The sequence below is a fragment of the Prionailurus bengalensis genome, chromosome D4 (genome assembly GCF_016509475.1).
Source record: "Prionailurus bengalensis isolate Pbe53 chromosome D4, Fcat_Pben_1.1_paternal_pri, whole genome shotgun sequence".
Taxonomy (NCBI): domain Eukaryota; kingdom Metazoa; phylum Chordata; class Mammalia; order Carnivora; family Felidae; genus Prionailurus; species Prionailurus bengalensis.
The window spans coordinates 66,168,463-66,190,754 of NC_057359.1; the positions used below are offsets into that span (position 1 = coordinate 66,168,463).

The window sequence follows — 22,292 nt, forward strand, 5'->3', positions numbered from 1 at the left end:
AGAACAGTATTTAAAAGATGTTTGATTCCCACTCCTTAGACAATTCACATAATTTGGAGAGGGCAATAGCATGTTGTTCAAAAAGAGCAGGTACTTATGTGGCTCAGGCTCTTAAGCATCCGACTTTGGCTCAGGTCATGATTTCCTCATTCCTGGGTTCAAGCCCCGCATCTGGTTCTCTGCTGTCAGCATAGGGCCCGCTGTGCAACCTCCAACTCCCTCTCTCTCTGCCATTCCCCCATTAGCAATCTCTCTAAACACTGAATAAACTAAAAATAAATAAAAGGGCAGGTGATATAAAGTCAGAAAATGCAGACTGGAATAGTGGATCACTCACTGTGTTTTTATATACATTTTACCTCTGTGAATTTCACTCTCAGAGAATTATAGTGATGATAAAATGAGTAATATGTGTGAATATATTAGTAAATTATAAAACCCTGAACTAATAATATTGTTAATGACTTCCATGAAATAAAATCAAATACAAAGTTATTTTTAACAGATTAAGCATAAGCTTTCCAAAATGATGATATTCAAAGTGGAGTCTGTGGGTCCAAAGAACAGGAAATAATAGATGTTTGTTCAGATGCAAATAGTTCTTTCCTGCCTCAGAACTGTGTATCACTATCTCAGGAAATGGAATACAAGAGCCTATATTTTTAATAAGCTATCAATGTAATTATTACACGTCTTCAATCCCTTCCTATATGTACCAGAAGAGAAATTCAAAACGCTAAACTCAGAGCTCTTAGCACCACTCCAGCTAGTGTGGACACACTTGGTGCCCCTCCCCCAGTGATCTCTCACTGCACATGGTAATAGGCACTGACGCGTTATGCTCACATGCAGTTTTCTCTTCTGGATTACTCCAGGTATAGAAAAATAAAATGGACAGGACGAACTGGACAGAGATTGAGTTCATTCTGCAGGGACTTTCTGAGTACCCCAAAGTGGAAAAACTCCTTTTCGTCATGTGCTTGATGATGTACCTGGTGATCCTGCTGGGGAACAGCACCTTGATCATACTAATTCTCCTGGATTCCCGCCTCCACACGCCCATGTACTTCTTCCTTGGTAATCTTTCCCTCCTAGACATTTGTTACACATCCTCCTTTACCCCCTCAGTGTTGATTCACTTCCTATCACAGAAAAAAACCATCTCCTTCACTAGGTGTGTTGTTCAGATGTCTGTCTCCTACACTATGGGGTCCACCGAGTGCGTGCTTCTAGCAGTGATGGCATATGACCGTTACGTGGCCATCTGTAACCCTCTGAGATACCCCATCATCATGAGCAAGGCACTTTGCATTCAGATGGCAGCCCTCTCCTGGGGACTAGGCTTTCTCAATTCACTGACAGAAACTATACTTGCAATACGGTTGCCCTTTTGTGGAAAAAATGTCATTAACCACTTTGTTTGTGAAATATTGGCCTTTGTCAAGCTGGCTTGCGCAGATATTTCCTTGAATGAGATTGCTATAATGTTGGGCAATGTAATATTTTTGTTTTCTCCATTATTGTTAATTTGTATCTCCTACATTTTCATCCTTTCTACTGTACTAAGAATCAATTCAGCAGAAGGAAGAAAAAAGGCCTTTTCTACCTGTTCAGCCCACTTAACAGTAGTGACTGTGTTTTATGGGACAATCCTCTTCACATATATGAAGCCAAAGTCCAAAGACTCTGCTTTTGACAAACTGATTACTCTATTCTATGGAGTAGTCACTCCCATGCTCAATCCTATCATCTATAGCCTGAGGAATACAGAGGTGCTTGGAGCTATGAGAAAATTGATGAGGAGACACTGGTTCTGGAGAAAAGGATGAAAAACTTATACCTTTGAGTTCATGCACAAAATAAGCTCATAGATTTGAGACAAAAGCTTTTCATATAAAGAGAACAATAAAGATTGTATGTCAAATTACAGAATTTAGGAGTTGGAAGAAATGTGAAGACAATAACTTCACCTTTTATGAAAATGACTGTTATAAAAATGTAGACACTACTGGTATAAGAAGTGAGCAAACCTTAAGAAATAAGAAAAAATGAAATTAAGCTTTTCCAAGAAAATCCAGTACAGATCTTCTTCAACTGATAGGGTTATATCCTGATAAACCCATTGAAAGTTGAAAATATCATTAAGTCAAAAATGTCTTCAATACACCTAATTCACTGAACATCAGAGTTTAGCCTAGCCTACATTGAACATGCTCAGAACACTTACATTAGCCTATAATTGGTCAAAACCATCTCATACAAAGAATGTTGCAATAAAGTATTGAATATTTCATATAACTTATTTGAGTACTGTACTGAAACTTAAAAACAGAATGGTTGTATGGGTATGGGATGGTTGTGAGTGAATCAGCTGTTTACTCTCATGATCATGTGGCTCAGACTAGAAGTTGGGGCCACTGCCACTGCTTAGCGCAACAAGAAATTATCATACCACATGTTACTAGCCCAGGAAAAGACCACATTTCAAATTTTAAAGTATGGTTTCTACTGAATGCATATCATTTTCATTTCATCATGAAGACAAAATATCCTAAGTCAAACCATTTTAACGTATGACCATCTGTAGGTAGGTCTACTGAACAAGTAAAACACATATTTTTATGTGCTACGATTTATGTGCTATGATTTTTAAGGCAAAAATCATATCAGTGTCTAATTATTCTGTAATAAGCAATTGCTGGGAAAAATATATCAATTGGATAAATCCTTAGGAATACTGATAATTTTACTCTTTCAGAAGCAATAGTCTCATTTTAAATATTTCCTTTCAAAAAAATCCCCTTGAAATTGCTAGTAAGTAGTAACTTTTATTTTTTATGTGATATCATAACATGTATTTATACGTAATACAGATGAGCTGCCTGGTACAGTGCCACAACCTGAGCTGGATAGGGGAGAGCGGCTCTGCTCAAGAGCCACCCAGCAAAGGTTTCAACAACCCAACAGAGTTCAGAAGGGAATCCCTGCTTGTTTTGTTCAGCAGGATGTTTGGACCTGATGGAATAAGTAAAATGTCAACATGAAAGGGAGGCCCAGTGCAGGTTGTCAGAACCCAGTAGAATCAAGAGGACACCACACAGGGAATGATTCAGCTCAGACAATCAGAGAAAGGGTGAAAGAGAGAGAAAGAGATAGCTTGAGGTATTTTATGCTTATATCCCTAAAAACTACCAGAATGTCAGTTCTAGGTGTATAACACATTCATAGATATTGCTCAATACATTTGAAATCATAGGTAAATTGAAACTAACTGGATCTAGAGTCTAGTCCAAAAAATATATCAAAAAAATGACTCTCAAAGTGATAAGGCTATCATCATAGCTAATTGTCAGGTGGTCTTTGGGAATTAGCAAATATGAATTTTTAAATAATTATTATAAATATATTAAATTATTCCCAGAGCACCTGGGTGGCTTGAGCACCAGGTTCCAGTTCAGGTCATGATCTCACGGTTCATGGATACCAGTCCCCTGTCAGGCTCTGTGCTGACAGCTCAGAGCCTGGAGCCTGCTTCAGATTCCATGTCTCCCTCTCTATCTGCCCTTCTCCCACTCACACACTCTGTTTCTCTCTTTCTCTCAAAAATAAATATTAAAAATTTTTAAATAAATTATTCCCATTTCATAAACAAGGAAATTAGATTCGGATATTCAAGAAATTGCCTAAGATCAGGGAGCCTGGGTAATTCTTTGATTTAAAGGTCCAGCTCTTAATTTTGCCTCAGGACATGATCTCACGGTTTATGGGATCAAGTCCCACACTGTGTGTGTGTGTGTACTGGGGGAGGGGGAGGTGATCGAGGCAAAGCCTGTTTGGGATTCTCTCTTTCCCTGTCTCTCTGCCCTCCCCTGCTTGAGGGCATGTGCACACATTCTCCCTCTCTCAAAATAAATGAATAAACATTAAAAAAAAAAAAAGAAATCTCCTAAAATCACTAAGATTATACAGAAACAAAAAAATGTAAATTTTTAAAATTTAAATTCTAGTTAACTAACAATAGTATAGTATTGGTTTCAGGAGTAGAATTTAGTGATTCTACTAATTATATATAACACCTAGTGCTCATTCCAACAAGAGCCCTCCTTAATACCCATCACCCATTGAGTCCATCCCCCATCCGCCTCCCTTCCAGCAACCCTCAGTTTCTTCTATGTATTTCAGAGTCTCTTATGGTTTGTCTCTCTCTCTGTTTTATCTCATTTTTTTTCTTCTCTTCCCCTATGTTCATCTGTTCTGTTTCTTAAATTCCACATATAGGTGAAATCATATGATATTTATGTTTCTCAGTCTGACTTATTTTGCTTAGCATAACATACTTTAGTTCCAAACACATTGTTGCAAAGGCAAGATTTCATACTTTCTGATCACCCAGTAGTATTCCATTGTGTGTGTGTGTGTGTGTGTATGTGTGTGTGTGTGTGTGTGTGTGTGTGTGTGTACACCATTCTCTTCTTTATCCATTCATCAGTCAGTGGACATTTGGGATTATCCATAATTTGGCTATTGTTGATAGTGTTGGTAAAAACATTGGGATGCATGTGTTCATCAAATCAGCATTTTGTATCCTTTGGAAAACTTACTCTAGATCCCAAGTGTACTATACTTTCATTTTTACCACAGCTGTGATCAATAACAGGAAAATATAGCCAACTATTTTATAGGCAATTGTCCTAAATTTCTCACTAGACAACATCATCCACACCAAGGGCTCAATTTCCATCTCTGTACAAAAGATTTCCCAACATATGTATAGCTTTAGACCTGATTTCTTGCCCAGATTTCACAAATCTGTCTTCATCTGTAAGTCTAACCATCAATGCACAGCCAACCAGTCAAGTGACTTACATCCCTAACTTTGTGAAGTCATCATCCTTAGGCATCTCCTCTCATGCAATCAATGGCTGCATTAGAGTTCTTTACTTACACCAATGGACCAATCATCTTTGATGACTGTTCATTCATATCTGAGAAATCAAATCCAGCCCTACAGCCCTGTAATCCCATATTCATCCTATCTTCTTCACCGACTGCTTTCAGGATCCAAGGCATCATATCAATTTTATAGACTCTGGTGACAGCTTCATGATAAAAAGCAGTTTTGAACACTGTCCTCACATTTAGTCATCTGGTCCAGAAAGGACATACAAATGTTACAAATACGGATAAGTGTACATTTTTTAATTCCTTGTATATTGTGGTTTATATTATAAGATATATTCATGTATTTCACTACTTCACACCATTTTAGTGGGTTTGGGGTACTGTATATTTTATAGTACAAATACATTATGTATTTTGTTTCTAAATGCTTATGGCTTCATTTACACCCTTGAATTAAAGGATATAGGTCTTAGCGGATATCACAATAAAAAAGGGAAGGGCCTTCATAGTTTCACTGAAACATCCTGCAGCTTCTTTGAATTTACTAAATAACATCAACACTCGAAGACCAACAACAAACTGCTAAACTCTCTCATATTTTTTCCAGACTACCATTCCTCTACCCCATTTCTATTCAGTATACATTTGTGCAGACCTTCTCCATTTGTACATAGACATTCACATCACACACATCCATCTGCATGCACAAATATTTCCACACATGTAAAACATAGTCACACTTTATAGATTATGCAATTACTCCCATTAAATTCAGCAATGCTGAAAAAGAGGTTGTACTAGTTTCTTAACGCTACCACAACAAAATAGCAGAGACTTGACTGGCTGAACAACAGAAATTGACTTGCTCATAGTTCTGGAGGATAGAAGACCAAGATTAAAGTGTTGGCAGATTTGATTTCTTCTGAGGCCTCTCCCTGGCTTTCAGAGAGCTGCTTTCTTGCTATGTCCTTGCTTCTGTGTGTGAGCAACACTCGTGTACTCATGGGTGTCTAAATTTCTTAAATATTTTCTCATAATGACACAACTCGAATTGTATGAGGGCCCACACTGATAGCCTCGCTTTAACTTAATCACCACTTTAAAGGCCTTATCTCCAAAAGTAGATACATTCTGAGGTACTGGGGATGAGAGCTTCAACATAAGTTTTGCAGGGACACAACTCAGCCTAAAACAGAGGTTAATAATAAACTATCTAAAAAGTCTACTATAGTTTTTACATTTGTATATTACATGCACATAATTTTGAATACTAACAATACACTAACGTAATGTTTAAAGATATACTTACATTCTATCACCCAAAACAAAATATTGAAATTTGTCACCATGAGCCCTTTTTATGTAAGATTTCAGATATGCTTATGTAACATATGTCTATATTATCTTAGAGCTTCAGCAGTCAGTCAAGGAGGAAACTTAGGAAATCACACATCTTATTTAAAATGAGTGTCTTCCCCTCTTAGTCCAATGTTCTGGTGCGTATTGAACACATCAATACATCCCTTAGACTAATGTTATGATTTGCTATGGGGGATTAAAAAAGCACACAGAGGGTTCCTAATCAGCAATTTTTTCACAGCTACTTTTACCTCTTTGTTCCGTAAACTATAAATGATAGGATTCAACATGGGGGTTAATCCAGCATATACCAAAGCCATAAATTTGTCTATTTCCTGTGAATCTACAGCGGAGGGCTTCAGGTACATGGAGAGAGCTGTCCCATAGAACAAAACCACCACAGTCAGGTGGGCTGCGCATGTTGAAAAGGCTTTGCTTCCACCATCCACTGAGCTGATTCTCAGGATGTTGGAGAGAATGAATGCGTAAGAGACACAAATGAGGAGCATCGGCATAGGAAGAAGAAGTACGCTGATCACCAGCATGATCAACTGCACCCTGGAAGTATCCACACAAACTAGTTTCAAGACAGCCAGAATTTCACAAGTGAAGTGATTGATGATGCTACTTCCACAGAGAGACAGCTGCAGCACAGATACTGTTTCCACCAGGGCGGTGAGGCAGCCTGTCATCCAGGAGCCAGCGGCAATCTGCACACAAGCCCTCTTGTTCATGATGATGGGGTATCTCAGAGGGTTGCAGATGGCCACATACCGGTCATACGCCATCGTGGACAGGAGCACGCACTCAGTGGAGCCCATGGCAAGAGAAAAGTACATCTGAGTGGCACATCCTGAGAATGAGATGGTGTTTTTCCCTGAAACAAAGTTTGTCAGCATTGGAGTGAGAGCAGAAGAGGTGTACCAGATGTCTAAAAAGGAGAGGTTGCTGAGGAAGAAGTACATGGGTTTGTGTAGGTGGGAATCCAGGATGGTGATGGAGATCAGAATGATATTACCCAGCAGGGTGATCAGGTACATCAGCAAGCACAGCACAAATATGATGACCTCAACTTTGGGGTAAGGAGTAAACCCCAGGAAAATAAAATTGGAAATGACTGTCAAGTTTGCCTTGACCATTTTATGCCTCTTCGTTTATCTGTAGTAGTGAATAAAAATATACATTGTTATATATATGAAAATCAAATTCTACCATCTTTCAAGGGGATTAGTTAGGGGTACTTTAAAAGGATCATTATTCTGGCAATACCATGCTAATTATTCACTCATTCATTCATTTGTTGAATACACTACAAGTCACTGAAGATCTCTTTGAATTACCTAAAAAGCTACTCTTGGGCAGCTCAGAATAAAATATCACACAGTCAAGTAAAGAAATAAATACAATTAACATCATATAAATACACCCTCGGGTACCATGAGAACACAGAGGGTAAGAATCTTAGCTCTGTGTTAGGAACACTGGTCAGTGAGACATTGTGACACTTAGTTTAATCAAAAAAGGCATTAGACCTGGGGCGCATGGGTGGCTCAGTGGTTGAGCATCAAACCTGGATTTGGCTCAGGTCATGATCCCATGGTCAAGCCCCGCACAGGTTCAGTTCAAGCCCCATGTCAGGCTCCACACTGGCAGTGCGGAGACTGCTTGGGATTCTCTCTCATTCTCTCACTCTTTCATCTCTCATCTGCTCACATTCTCTCTCTCTCTCAAAATGAATAAACAAACTTTAAAAAAAAATGCATTATACCTAATCGAGTTAAGGACCACAGGAGGCTTGCTGGGGAAGAAAAAAAATTTTGTAAAACCTTACATGGAGAAAGGATTTAGTTGCATTTCATAAACCTGCTAATTATGTGTTGTAACACATGGATATGCAGTACACTATAAATAGAAGATAAACCTGTGTCCAATCACTATCGCACTACCTGATTTCCATTTCCAAGAAGGCATTTTTGAATATGGAATCATCCTGAGCCCACGCTTTCTTAGAAACAAACTGATTTTCAAGGTTCAGGATTTTATAATGCAATTCTAATTACTTGTGATGTATCTCACAATTAGTCACATATGGGAACATGTTTAAAAACCACTGTCCTATAAGTAGAGTTCAAATGCAATCAATCACACACACTCAAGCCTCACATCCTCATCATTGCCTACTTTTCCAACCTCATCTTCCAACACTCCAGCTCCAGACTCTGGTCTGAAACAACAACCAGCTTTGTCATTTCTCATACTTATCATGCCATTTTATATTTTTACGTCTATAACCAACAGTTCATCTACATGCTGTTACCTTTCTCACCAACTCCAGTCTTGTTTTTCATGAATATTTATCCAGTCATCAAAACTGTATGCCACTGTCTCAAGTACAGCTTCGTTCTTTATATATACCTACATTACTCAAGTATATTACACTGAACAATAGCCATATGTGCACATCCCATTGGCTCCCACCCCTGGTACAACTGAGCTTCTCCAGATCTTGTTCCCCATAGTACTAGCAAAGAATAACTTACATTCAAGATTTTTAATAACACACCACTCCCTTGAACATGGACAATGTTTGGTACATATTCAAATAAGAACATTTTCACTATTGGTCCCTGTGCCAACTTAAAAGCCTAAGATTTCTCAACTGCTCATTTAGATCTGCACCCTTATCTGTAACATTAAAGAAACTAGTTCATTAAGAAACAAAGACGATGAGCTCTTAGTTTTAAATATTTGACATAGAGTGAGGTGGGGAAGGCAATGGCCATTTGTACTCTTAGGAGAGGTTGAGGTGTTCCCCAATCATCTTCTGTAGGGTTTTAGACCACTGTCCTCTGAGTGTAAGAATTGGACTCTAAATCCAACCATGCTACTTACTGGTGCACATAATCAGGCAAATCACTTGGCCTCTTTGAAATCAGTTTGTTTGGGTTTTTTTTTTTTTTTTTTGTAATCTATACAGGAAGATGACAATTCCTAGATTAACTTATTTTAAAATTCTTTTTCCACCACCCAATTCCATGGCCTCTCTAATATTTCAGAACATCACAAAACGTTTATGATTTCATCATCTCCCTGCTTTTCTTTCAGAGCTATACCTGCCTATGCTAACCCAGTGCTGGTTCACACTGGCTCAGATAAAAAACTTAGTCCTTCTTCATAATCTATTAAAATGTCAACCTCCAATCCATAGGTGAATAGGAAACACCTGACTAGTTCCAGAAAGGTGATTGTTAAAGGTTTCTGCTCTTTAAAGTTCATTTGGGGGGCGCCTGGGTGGCGCAGTCGGTTAAGCGTCCGACTTCAGCCAGGTCACGATCTCGCGGTCTGTGAGTTCGAGCCCCGCATCGGGCTCTGGGCCGATGGCTCAGAGCCTGGAGCCTGTTTCCGATTCTGTGTCTCCCTCTCTCTCTGCCCCTCCCCCGTTCGTGCTCTCTCTCTGTCCCAAAAATAAATAAACGTTGAAAAAAAAAAATTTAAAGTTCATTTGGGTCGGCACACACCATGCTTCTACTGAGGGCTTCTCTAGTGGTCTTTCCCCACTCAGCACCCAGTTTTCCTACTCTAGCTCTTGCTCTTCTTGCTTTCTCTTCTTTCTTCACTACTGTCTGGTCTTTTCTTATAAACAAAATAATGATGTCTTTTTCTCATGCAGATTGGGTCCCTATTCTTTCCCTTATCCTTCCTTTACAATGCTTGTAAGAGTCTCACCTATCCTAAGTCATTTTATTGAGATACTTTCCCTAAAATGACTTCAGATGCCAGGGCTAAGATAACCAAATGTTTTCCAACAATCTCTTCCCTTTTCCTTCCCAAATGTCAGAGCCAGAACAAATCAGAGTTCTACCCCAACATTCTAATTTTAAAGTTGATGGATGCTTGAAGGAGTTTAATGACTTGTCTGAGATAAATGAGAAAATCAAAAGCAAATCGAAAACTTCCGTCCCACATTTTGGGCTCATTTCAACTCAATATTTTCCTTATCAACAAGTACTTCTTTTAAAAGTAAATATCTGGTCTCCTCTTCTGGTCTCCTGGCCTAGCTGAGACCCATGAATCAGTTTTATAAATCGGAGGATACAGAAAGAGATGGATACGGTCTGCTCTCATTTACCTTAGTATCTTCCTCTTTGACTAATGTATGCTTCACTATTTAAAGTTGATCTCCAGCATGGTCTTGCTTGTGAATCTTTGTGCAGTGCTCAGAAAAGTAAAAGAATCTGAATTTTGTAATTATGGTAATTCTCCATGAAAACTGTATTAGAGTGGGTTATGCAGAGGTATTTTTATTCAGAAATTGCAATGAAAAAGGATATGGATGCTCTTGGTTTGCAAAAAATCAAGCCAGATCTTTCCTCATTCACAAATTCTCAACATACAGAGCTTTTGGTAAAAATATAAAAATAACTGCCTAAGAAAAATAATGACAAAGATTTTTTTCTGCCAAAATCACCACCTATGCTCTGTTTTCTAAAACTTCCAAAGGGTTATCCCTGGATCTAAGACTACTAAAGTCTCCTGTTGCTATTAGGGACCTTCCAACTCCCTTAACAATTTAATGCTGTGATTCTGGAACATAAAGAAGTTAAGAAACTTTCTAGTTCTCCAGGGTTTGATTCTCCAAGTTCCATGTACTAATTGGGAACCAAAAAATGAGGTGAAAAAATTTTTAATTAATTCAAGTTATCTGGGCCCATAAAACACTTGATTGCTGAGCAGGCTTTGTGCAAGTAGAATTGTAGGAGACTATTTGCCTCCTGCATTCCTTCTGCAGATTGCCCTCGAATTACATAGCAAACACTGCAATTAAAAACTATAGAAATGCCTTCCTACAGGGCCTCTGAGCTTGTAAAGTAACTGAATTATTTTCAGAAATCTCTCCAAATATTTCAGTTATATGAAAAACAGAAGACAAAACATCCTTACTGAGCTTTTAAATGGTCACAGAGTAAAGGGAGAACATTGATCAATCAGATAACTGACTACTATCAAATGCCCCTTGAAGACCCTGAGTTTTAGCACAATGATTGTGATTTTATAAAGATTATATAACAGTCTTTGAAGGAATAGTGCATTGGAATGAGTACCAGACGTAAAGAGTTGTGAATTAAACCTCAGCTCGACTATTGGTGAGCTAAGTGATCTTATACAATTGTGGTATATTAATTATATTAATGACCCCAATTCTTCACTCTTTCCCAGGCTTGCCTACTCTGATTTGGTCCTACACATGTGGCTTGATTTGATCACTGGAGCATTAAGAAATATAATCCAAGAAGAGACTAGTAAAGCACTTTCACTTAGGTTAGTCCTCTCTTTTCCATCTCTGCTATTATCATGAAAATATGTCCAAGTTATCCAACTGGAGGATAAAATGCGCATTAAGCAGAACTGAGGTGCCTCAGTTGCCAACAGCCAAGGCGACTTTACATGAGTCAGTCAATCCCCAACAAATGAGTGAGTCCACAATCAGCAAGCCAACTCACAGCTGATTTGAGATATAAAGATAATTTAGTTGAGGTCACATGGATCCAGGTGTCTCATAGTCTTGAATAAATGTTTACTTTGGTGTACCACCGAGATTTTATGATTGTTTATTATGCTGTTTCATTGTAACAATGTAACACTGATGTAGCAATAAATGGTTTCATCGCCTATCCAACACTGACTCACCTGGTCTTTATCCCTCTTAAAAGAGTCATAATTTTATTCATTTGTCTCTCCTATTTTTATCCATAGGGAAAATATCCTGATGAGTCCAAGCTTCCTAACTTACTTTCTAGAACTTTTACATTTTTGCCTTTCATACTGAGATATACAATCCATCTGGAATTAATTTTTGTGTACGGTATCAGGCAAGGTCAGGATTTATTTTTTACTATGTGTACACTATTTGACTCAATATGATTTTATTGAAAGCTCTCTTCCCCACTGCACTACAGTATCATTTTTGATATAAACTAATTGACCATATATGTTTGGATCTCTTTTTGGCCTCTTGTACTGTTCCATTAGTCTATTATTCTTATCCTTGCACAAATATTACATTGTCTTTTTAGCTATAGCTCTATATAATAAGATTTGATTTTGGCCCTCTAAATTATTTATTCTTTATGGGTGGGTTAGCTAGTGTTGGCATTTGTATATTTTGGTGTCTGTGTATAAATTTTCACAATAATCTGCTGGAATTTTGATTGAGATAGCCTTGAACCTATATTTCAATTTAGAGAGAATGACATCTTTATACTATTGAATCTTCTAATCCATTAATTTAGGTATTTTTAAATTTCTCTCAATAATGTGTTATTGATTTTTCTTATATAAATGTCTTGTCATATATTTTTATATTTTTGATGCTATTATAAATTTTGCTTTAAATGCTATTTTCTACTTTCTTGTTATTGGTATGTAATGATTTTTCTATGCTAAACTGATATTTAGCAATCTTGGTAAATTCACTTTTTTGCAATTTTTTAAAATGTTTAATTGAAGCATAGTTGACATTAATTCACTTTTTAAGTCCAATACTATAGATCATTTGAGTATCCTACATCATAGAGCATTATTCATAAATAGTGACAGATTTGTTTTCATTATTTATATCATTTATCATTACTTTTAGTACTGGTTATGAATTCTGGTACTTAGAGTAACATATTCAGGAGTTGAGACATATAAGGTAAAATGAGAGAATTTTATTTGAAAAATGTATTGGTGCCTGAAAATGGCTAAGGACTATTTAAAACTAGGTTTTAGGTTCCTTAAAAATTAAGATTCCTCTTATAATACAAACAAGCAAATTGTAGACGACACAAAATATTTCTAGTTCCAAAATACAATTATAAATATAAAGTCCATTTTCTTAGTACTGGGTGTAAATGAGCTCCCAGAAATCCTATAAAATGTATTTCTAATGATTTTAGTGAGACAAAACAGAAGAGAATAAAAATAAGTAAAAATATGTTACTCTGATGTCTAATAAATGTAAAGCAAATTAACAAATTTCCAAGTAAATTGTGGAAAACAATTTAGGACACCCTAAACAGCATGGCATGATCTGCCCAGAGATTGTTAATTAATCAATTCCAGATGGGTTGTGTATCTCAGTATGAAAGGTAAAAATATAAAGGTTCTAGAAAGTAAGGTAAGGAGGCTTGGACTACCAGGATATTTTGTTACTTTCTTTACAAGACAGAATGAAAACTGGTTTCAGATTTTTAAAACTCAGTTAAAATTATGAATTTATAATATTGTAATTACTAAAAGAATCTGATTTATTTGGAGTCTATTCAAATATGAAATGCTGATTATCCTTGTTCTATGTAGCTATGTAATATTAAACTTTTTCATTTTAGTATAGTATTATTTTTATAACTTTTTGTTCATCTCCACTTATAAGGCATTACATAATTTTTCTTCTCATCCAAGCTAGGACACTTGACAATGAAAGTGAACTATTACTAATTACACCAGGGAAACTCTGCTAAGTAGACTCGTTCTGAGCAAATAAGACATATGGTCACCATTCCAAGGTTGATTCTATTAGGGCCATCATGTTCCAAAGACACAAGATGTTTGACTAGAAAAGCAAAAACAAAAACAAAAACAAAACAAACAAAACAAACAAACAAAAACTGGCATTACGCTTTGTTTGTGCCCTAGCTGACAGCAACTACTTAAGTTTTGGTCTGAACCTGATGTCTTCCAAGGTCCAGAAGCAAGTACATGGAGTCATGCTTCTCTGGGACTAAGGATGATAACAAATGTAAGATATAATTCTTAAATGAGAAACAGTGAACCCTATTAACATAACAGGTGACCAGAGCCTAGGGGAGAGACGGATGATAAGGAATCTTTATGTAAGCTCATGGTGGAGGTTAGATAGAGTGAGATCTGAAGTCTAATTAGGGTTATTCTTTTTTCCTTTTCTGCATTGTCATTCCTTTGTATCTTCCTCAAATCTTCAGTTAGTAAATAGAAGCCCAGAGCTAGCTATAGTTCAGGGAATGAAGGGAATGTAAATCCATGCATGGGATGAGACAAACTGGATCAAAATGACATCAGCATTGATGACATTGAAGAACAGGCAGAAATGACTGGTCCTGAAGCCTAAATAGTGGTATGAAACAAGAGATCAGCCACAACCAGTAGTCTCTAAACACTCTCATTCAGTCACCCTTCAGTTATTCTGTCCCCCTCTGAATGGCACATCACTCTCTCCTAAGAAAGCCAACTAAAGTTTACAAATTGCTAGTCTATCTGCTCCCTAAGCATTTTCCAAAGAAGGGCCAATCTGCAATATGGTGGTTCCACTTTCTGGGAAGCTGCACAATGACCAAGTCTAAATCCAACAAAGTCAGGAAACCATGAATCAGTGAAACGACTCTGATGCCATGTTTTAAAATCTTATTTTGTATAAACTGGGTTCTAGCCAGCTTCTCACTGATCATGATGATGAAAGAAAGTAATGCAAAGGAGTGACAAACAGTATATATATATATATATATATATATATATATATATATATATACACAGTATATATATGACATACATATATGACTGTTCTGGAAAGAAATTCCCAAGAACTCCATCTTGGGAATAAATATGTTTGATGTAAATCAGGCTGTGAACCTGTTATACAAAACCTCTATTGTGGTTTGTCAGTCAAATCTTTCACTACCTCCTTGAGTATGCTGACAGCTCGTGGTTTTAGACAAATGTTGGCTCAGTATATCCTAACAGCTTTGCATATTGGAGAAATTTAAAACATTTTATCCCCCTTATAGTTTCAGAAAGTACACCATTACAAGAAGTCACTCAGGTCTTAGGTCTTTTTGTTGTTGCTGTCGTTCGTTCGTTCGTTCGTTCGTTAGTTAGTTAGTTAGATAGATATAGGATCTTGGAAGGATCATGAACTTGTGGTTCTCTCAAATTTCTTGAAGGACATTCCCAGAAAATAATTATTTACTACTATTATTACTAAGAAAAATAAAAGATTCAAGGAGACAGAGATAGAAGTATAATGACAATGGAATAAAGGAGGCCTTTCTTTTGTGATGTAGTATCTTATAAAATGCTCACTGCTGCCTCTTTCTGAACTATAAGGGGAAAATGAATCTCTATTTTACAATTAAAAGTAAACACAAGATTTTTAAAAAATTAAAAGGTTAAAAAAACAATAAAAATTTAAAATCTAAATAAAAATTAGCAATTAAATAACGTAGAATTTTAAGCAGTGTTTAAAAAGCTGAAGCAATCAGAGTAAAACCAAGTAAACTAATATCTTAAAGTTTTCTAAAATTCTAAAAGAATCATAAGCTATTATTTCAAAAAAAACAGCTCTTAGTTTCATATATCTGTTTTGGTTTCTTTGGATTCTATATCATTTAGTTCCTCTAATGTTTATTATTTCCCTTATGCTGGCTTTGGGCTTTATTTCCTGTTCCTTTTCTAGCTTCTTTCTTTCTAGTTATAAGATTAGGTTATGTACTGGGGACATTTCTTGCTTCTCGAGATAGGAACAACAGATGATGGCAAGGATGTGGAGACAGGGAAGCCCTTTTGCACTGTTGGCGGGAATGCAAACTGATACAGCCACTCTGGAAAACAGTATGGAGTTTCCTCAAAAAATTAATAATAGAACTAGTAATCGCACTACTACACATTTAACCAAAGGATACAAAAATGCTGATTCGAAGGGGCATATGCACCCCAATGTTCATAGCAGCACTATCAACTATAGCCAAATTATGGAAAGAGCCCAAATGTCCACCCAACTGACAAACTGATAAAGAAGATGTGGTATACATGTACAATGGAATACAACTTGGCGATTAAAAAGAATGAAGTCCTGCCATTTGCAACAACATGGATAGAACTACAGGGTATTATAAATTAGTCAGAGAAAGATATCATATGATTTCACTCACATGTGGAATTTGAGAAACTCAACAAATGAACATAGGGGCTCAGAAGGAAAAATAAGATAAGAACAGAGCGGGAGGCAAGCCATAAGAGACTCTTAAAGACAGAAAATAAACTGAGGGTTGTTGGAGTGTGAGTGGAGGGGTGGATTAAATGGGTGATGGAGAGCACTTTTCAGGATGAGCACTGGGTGTCATATATAAGTGATGCATCACTGGGTTCTACTCCTGAAGCCAAGACTACACTGTTTGTTAATTAACTTCAATTTAATTTTTTTAAAAATATAGGATATTGTTTTAAAAAAGAAACATAACCTAAATTACTTAAATTTTTAAATAAAAAAACTCTGAGAATAATATGATAGAGGAAGAAAAAATATATAATATTAATCATTCAAATCTAATATGAATATTTAAAGTATGAAATTCAGATGAAGGAATAAAATGATAAAAGTAAATGTTTTTAAAGCTGAACGTTACCATAACATAGAAAAGAAATGGAAATCCCAGATAAAAACCAAATGTAAAAACCATCTAAAGGTAGATCCACCATTCCATAATAACAGATTCCTCCTGGATTAGCAACATACTTCATGGATAGAAAGTCAGTGGTACAAAGGAAAAGATATAGTTCTACTTTTATCCATGGATATTTCACTAAGTAGTTATTTTCTTTTAATTTTCAAAAGGCTTTAAAAATCAGTCATTTAATTCCACATCCAAAGCAGTTAGATCCCATGTATCAGAAGGCCTTCAGAAAAAAAGACTGTCAAAGTAGATATGTTGAAAGTAGAAAAGAATAATAACTTAATACTTCATAGGTGGATATGAACAAAAAGTTATAAAAAATTATTATACTAGAACCAAAAAGTTTAATATTGTACAGCTACCTAGACAGAGGACAATCAACATTACATATATGAACAAGCTCCAAGTAAATTATATTTTTTAGTAAATACAATATTGTAAGTTCATGATTTTAACAGTTTTAAAAATCTGAAACAGGTTTTTATTCTGTCTTATAAAGTAAGAAAATATTAAATTGGTTTTGAAAATAATCTTATCAAAAAGCATTTAAAGGGTAACATTGTCCTGTCTGGAAATCTCTCTCACTATTACATTACCCCTCTACTTGCCCTCACGTTCAAGCTCTTGAACAATAAGAAAAAACCATAATCGCTGACTCCTAAAACATAGGCATTTACTTATTTTCATTATGCACTGCACCAAAAAAATTTTTAAAGCTTGAGAGATTTGAGAGATGAATTTGACACAGCAATAAGAACCGATCTATTAGGCTCTTTGGTTTCCCTAATTGATTTTCATATTGTGATTATAAAAATAACCTGTCCCTTTCCCATTTACTTATTAAAAACATTTCTTCTCAATAGGTGTTTTACTGCCTCCTTCACATCCTTGTTCCTAAGACTGTAGATTAAAGGATTAATCATAGGAGTAATAACCCCATAAAACAAGGATATAAGTTTGTCAGTAGCATCCAAGTCCTCTGAATTAAGTGTGTCTTTAGACTTGGGCTTCATGTACATGAAGAGAATGGTTCCATAGAATATTATCACCACAGTCAGATGGGCTGAGCATGTGGAGAAAACTTTGCTTCTCCCCTCAGAAGAGCGAATTTTGAGGATGCTGACAATGATTAATGTGTAAGAGATAATGATTAATAACAGTGGTGTCAATATAAACAGTGTTGTAGCCACGAGCATGATGAACTCATTGCCTGAGATGTCAGCACAGGCCAGTTTCATGATAGCCAGAATTTCACAGGAGAAATGATTGATGACGTTATTCCCACAGAAAGGCAATTGTACTACAAATGCGGTTTGTACTGCAGAGTTGATGACTCCTATGATCCAGGACCCAACTGCCATGGGCACATAGGAATCCTTGCTCATGATGACAGGATATCTTAGAGGGTTGCAGATAGCCACATACCGGTCAAAGGCCATCATGCCCAGGAGCACACACTCTGTTGTCCCCATGGCCAAGCCGAGAAACATCTGTATTGCACAGCCAGAGAAGGATATGGTCTTTCTTTCTGAGAGGAAGCTCACCAGTGTGGAGGGAATGGAGGTGGTGGTGTAGCAGATGTCCAAGAAGGAGAGGTTCCCCAGGAAGAAGTACATAGGGGTGTGAAGGTGGGGGTCCCAGATGCTGATTAAAATAAGGGTGCCATTGCCCAGAAGGATGACAACATACATTATTAAGATCAGTGCAAAAAAGAGTAGCTCAAGCCTTGGGTAGCCAGAAAGTCCCTTTAAAAAGAATTCCACCAGAATGGTTTGATTTTCCCATTCCATTCTACTGTTTCTCTTTTACCTGTAAAACATTAATATTTGTTAAAACAAAATGTGTATCTTACGATTACTTTCAAATGTGTACTAGTTTACAAGTACCATATTCTTCCAGAAGGGAAAAATATTTCTAAAGGAGAAGACTAAAGAAAAAAAAAGAAGTATACAAAAATGAACCAAAGCAAGGAAGAGGAAACTAACATGTTTTATGCTACATGCAATGTGTCATGTAATTTAGTTAATCTCATCATAGTGCTAAAATAGAGGTATTGTAATCCACATTTTACAGATAAACTAAAGTATAAATATTAAGTAAACTTGACTAAAGGTAAATATATATCAGAGCTAAGTCAGATTCAAACCTAAGTCTTCCTTGCTGAAGCCTGGCCGTTTTATCATATTTATCATTACATATGTAAACTAGAGGTTATAATAAAAACTTAGCATTGTATTTTATGTGTAACTGAACAATAAACCATTTTTACTGGCTACACACCACCACACAATAAATCAATGATCTTGTCACTCCTTGAAATTATAATTTGTCACTCCTTGAAATTATGTTTACTATCTGTCTTGACCAGCAGCATGTAAACTTTACAAAGGTAGGTACTTTTGTTGTTTACTTCCACAGTCCAGTACCTATAGTGAAGTGGACACAGAAAGAGATGTTCAAAAATATATGTTGAATAAAGGAATAAAATGAAAGACAAAATAATGACTACTATTTGTCACTCTGTGCCAATCCACTACTAATTGCTTACTTTATGCATTACCTCATTTAGTCTGAATGGCATTCGTATTAGGCAATTACTGTTGTTAGCATCATCATCTTTATTAACAGAGGAAGAAAATAAAGCACATAAAAGTTAAGTAATTTGCCTAAGGTCAAGGTCATATAGCTAAATAATGGTATAACTAAGATTAACCCCAAGCCATATGGCTGCAGAGTGTAAATTCTTAATTATTCAATTTGCAGAGAACTTGGCTCATAGACTAGATTACCTTGTAATCTAATTTACTAATATTTTCTAATACTAACGTTTCAAAAGAAATATCAAACCAAAATAGATGATTGTTCAGAAAGAAGTAAGATTTCAACATGGAGATTTGAGAGAAATTCATTTTAATACTTTATATTTTGCTACAAATGTGTTGTCATAGGGTTGCATTTAATCCTTATAATCTGTGCTCTCCCTTGTGAGACGTTTTATCTCCTTTTTCCTTACTATCTTAAGTGATATTTTTTCTGTATTAGTCTCACAAGGCATTTCCCTATATTACAGATCTTCTCTTAAAAGGAAAGGAGGCTTTTGGATAGATTTATCCTTTCCAATCTTTTTATCCCTGTCTTATGAACTTAAGAAGTTTGTTTGTAAATTTTTTTCAAGCTTATTTGGATTTTCTAATTTCATGAAATAAGAACTAAATTCCTTAATATTTCCCTTCTTCCCTATTGCTAACTGTAATTCATGCTCTTAAAATACGTTGTTTCCTAAAAACTTAGATTTTGATATGAAATGTTCTTTTCATTAACTTCTAGATAATTATTTTTCCTTTTCCTCTTTAACCAGGAGTTACCCAAGTGTGTGTTTCTTGAACTCTAGTCATTAGATATTTGTGTTCGATTTTTGTTATTTCCAATTTTATGACATGAGAAATGACCTATAATTCTCTAGTTATGGAGACTTTGGCAGCCAATTACTTGATCCATGTTGTAAATGTTAACAAAAGATATGAATTCTCTTTGAGAGAGACATATGATTTTATATAGATACACAATACATGCATACATGTATACATATAATCAAGTTTATTTAATGTATTATTCAAACCTTTGAAATAATTAACTTCTGTCATCTATAATTAATAAATTATATATAAATATTGGTAAGCATGTTCTGCCTATATAAGTAGGATTTTTTTATATGCTTACTTCTGTGTTGTTAATGGCTAATAATCTTTATAAACTATGACTGTTCTTAATTGGCCTTTCTCCTGTTTTGTGCTTTATTTTCCACTTTTAGGATATTTCTATTACACTCCTGTTTCCTCTTAGTTTGGGAGCTTTTGCCTACTCTTAGTGCATCCCATTATTTTCAACTTTTCTTTCTCTTTCTCGCTTTAAGTATAGTACTTATAAGTAACATATATCTGGTTTAAATTTTTAATCTCCTTTTACAGTCTCTGTCTTATATGAAAGTATTTAGTCCATTCACTTTAAAATATAGTTATTAATCTATTTAATTTTCTTCTTTCCATATACTTTATTTTTATAACTTATTTACTTTACATTAGTGCATTCTCTTTTTTTCCCACTTCCTTATTTTTGCTGGTTAAGTTGTCATTCTTATTTGTTTTCATTAACTTGAACGCTCTACTCAATTTTACCATTCCATAAGTAAGTGGATATCTTCTCTTTCTCTACTCTCAAAATTTGACTTACAGGACCCAACCATTTGCTCATAATGATTATTTTTTTCTACTAGAGTGCTGCCTAATCTCCTAAACTATCCCTCAAACATTAAATGAAGACAGAACTACAAGAATACTTTTATTCCCCCATTTCTATCCTCAAATTGCTAAATTTCAGTCAGTGAAATAATGTAGAAGTGTTTATAATTTCCTTACAATGAGCCTTTTTGAGAGTTCTTTCTCAGCCCTTACACTATACGTATTGGATATTCTTCATCAATGTATTTACCACTCTATATTTACTCATTGTTCACTATTGGTTCCTCTCTCTTCTGTTTCTCTTCTATTCTCTTCAGGACCACATGTTAATTTATATTTTGGTTTGGTTAGAGTATATTTGCAGAATTTTCCTCAGATTATAATGTAATAGATTATCTAAATTTCCATAAATTATCAAATATCTTTCTTTTTTAAAATCGCAGATAAAAATGCATGACTTTTCTACCAAATTCTACATTTCAGAATATACCCTAAGGATATAATATACATAATTATGCATAATATACAATATATAGTTATATATCATATACAACAAATATATGTATAACATGTAATATATAAGTATATATTAAAATATATATTGGTAATATACATACATATGTATATATAAGTTGTGCCTGCTGTTAATTGACATCGTTATTTTATTTGGTACATTAAAGTTTATATATAATTATACATATAAGTATGAATATACAAACACTACACACACACACACACACACACACACACACACACACATATTCAAAAAAGTTTTCAAGAAACTGAGTGACCAACATCACAGGGAGCTACAGAGAATTTTCCTACATCTCTCACCATGACTCATTCTTTAGATGTCTATGCACTGATCTCATAAGGACAAGGCATGGTTTCACCTCTAATGGCTTGCCTCCTAAGGGCAAGGAGACAGGAACTCCTATATTCTCAATGTACACTCTAATTGGTACATCCTCTATGGAGGACAATTTGGAAATATATGTCAAAATCAAAAGCATACATATAATCATTGACCAAGATCTACCTGTAAGTAATTATCACTAGTTATGCTAGCACATGTGTAAAGTGATTTACATACAAATTGATTCATTAACATATTGTCTGTATTAGCAGATGTGGAAACAGTTTACATTTCCAGGAAAAGGGGACATAGAAATAATGGAATACTATTCTGCTGTCAAAAAGAATATGGGTCTTTTTGTGCATTGATGTGGAAATACCTTTAAGAAATATTAACTGGAAAATTAATGCTCAGAATAGCATTAATTAATGCTCAGAATAGCATTAATAGTATATGACACACTAACATTTG

At 35.4% G+C, this 22,292-nt stretch overlaps 3 protein-coding genes across 3 annotated transcripts; 1 reads left to right on the forward strand and 2 right to left on the reverse strand.

Annotated features, from left to right (window-relative positions):
• The first annotated feature begins 890 nt into the window (after window positions 1–890).
• LOC122474339 (olfactory receptor 13C7-like) lies at window positions 891–1,906 on the forward strand. The gene has a single exon (XM_043565225.1). It carries the CDS (start codon window positions 891–893, stop codon window positions 1,827–1,829), a length of 939 nt encoding a protein of 312 aa, XP_043421160.1. The 3' UTR covers window positions 1,830–1,906.
• Window positions 1,907–6,401: 4,495 nt separating this feature from the next.
• On the reverse strand, window positions 6,402–7,427 carry LOC122474513 (olfactory receptor 13F1-like). The gene has a single exon (XM_043565412.1). It carries the CDS (start codon window positions 7,398–7,400, stop codon window positions 6,438–6,440), a length of 963 nt encoding a protein of 320 aa, XP_043421347.1. The 5' UTR covers window positions 7,401–7,427; the 3' UTR covers window positions 6,402–6,437.
• Window positions 7,428–17,206: 9,779 nt separating this feature from the next.
• On the reverse strand, window positions 17,207–18,517 carry LOC122474259 (olfactory receptor 13C2). Its single transcript, XM_043565108.1, has one exon. It carries the CDS (start codon window positions 18,515–18,517, stop codon window positions 17,561–17,563), a length of 957 nt encoding a protein of 318 aa, XP_043421043.1. The 3' UTR covers window positions 17,207–17,560.
• Between the last annotated feature and the right edge of the window lie 3,775 nt (window positions 18,518–22,292).

What these genes read in the sequence shown, in the direction of transcription:
- LOC122474339 (XM_043565225.1), top strand. Translation starts at nt 891, where the DNA reads ATGGACAGGACGAACTGGACAGAGATTGAGTTCATTCTGCAGGGACTT.
- LOC122474513 (XM_043565412.1), bottom strand. Translation starts at nt 7,400, where the DNA reads ATGGTCAAGGCAAACTTGACAGTCATTTCCAATTTTATTTTCCTGGGG.
- LOC122474259 (XM_043565108.1), bottom strand. Translation starts at nt 18,517, where the DNA reads ATGGAATGGGAAAATCAAACCATTCTGGTGGAATTCTTTTTAAAGGGA.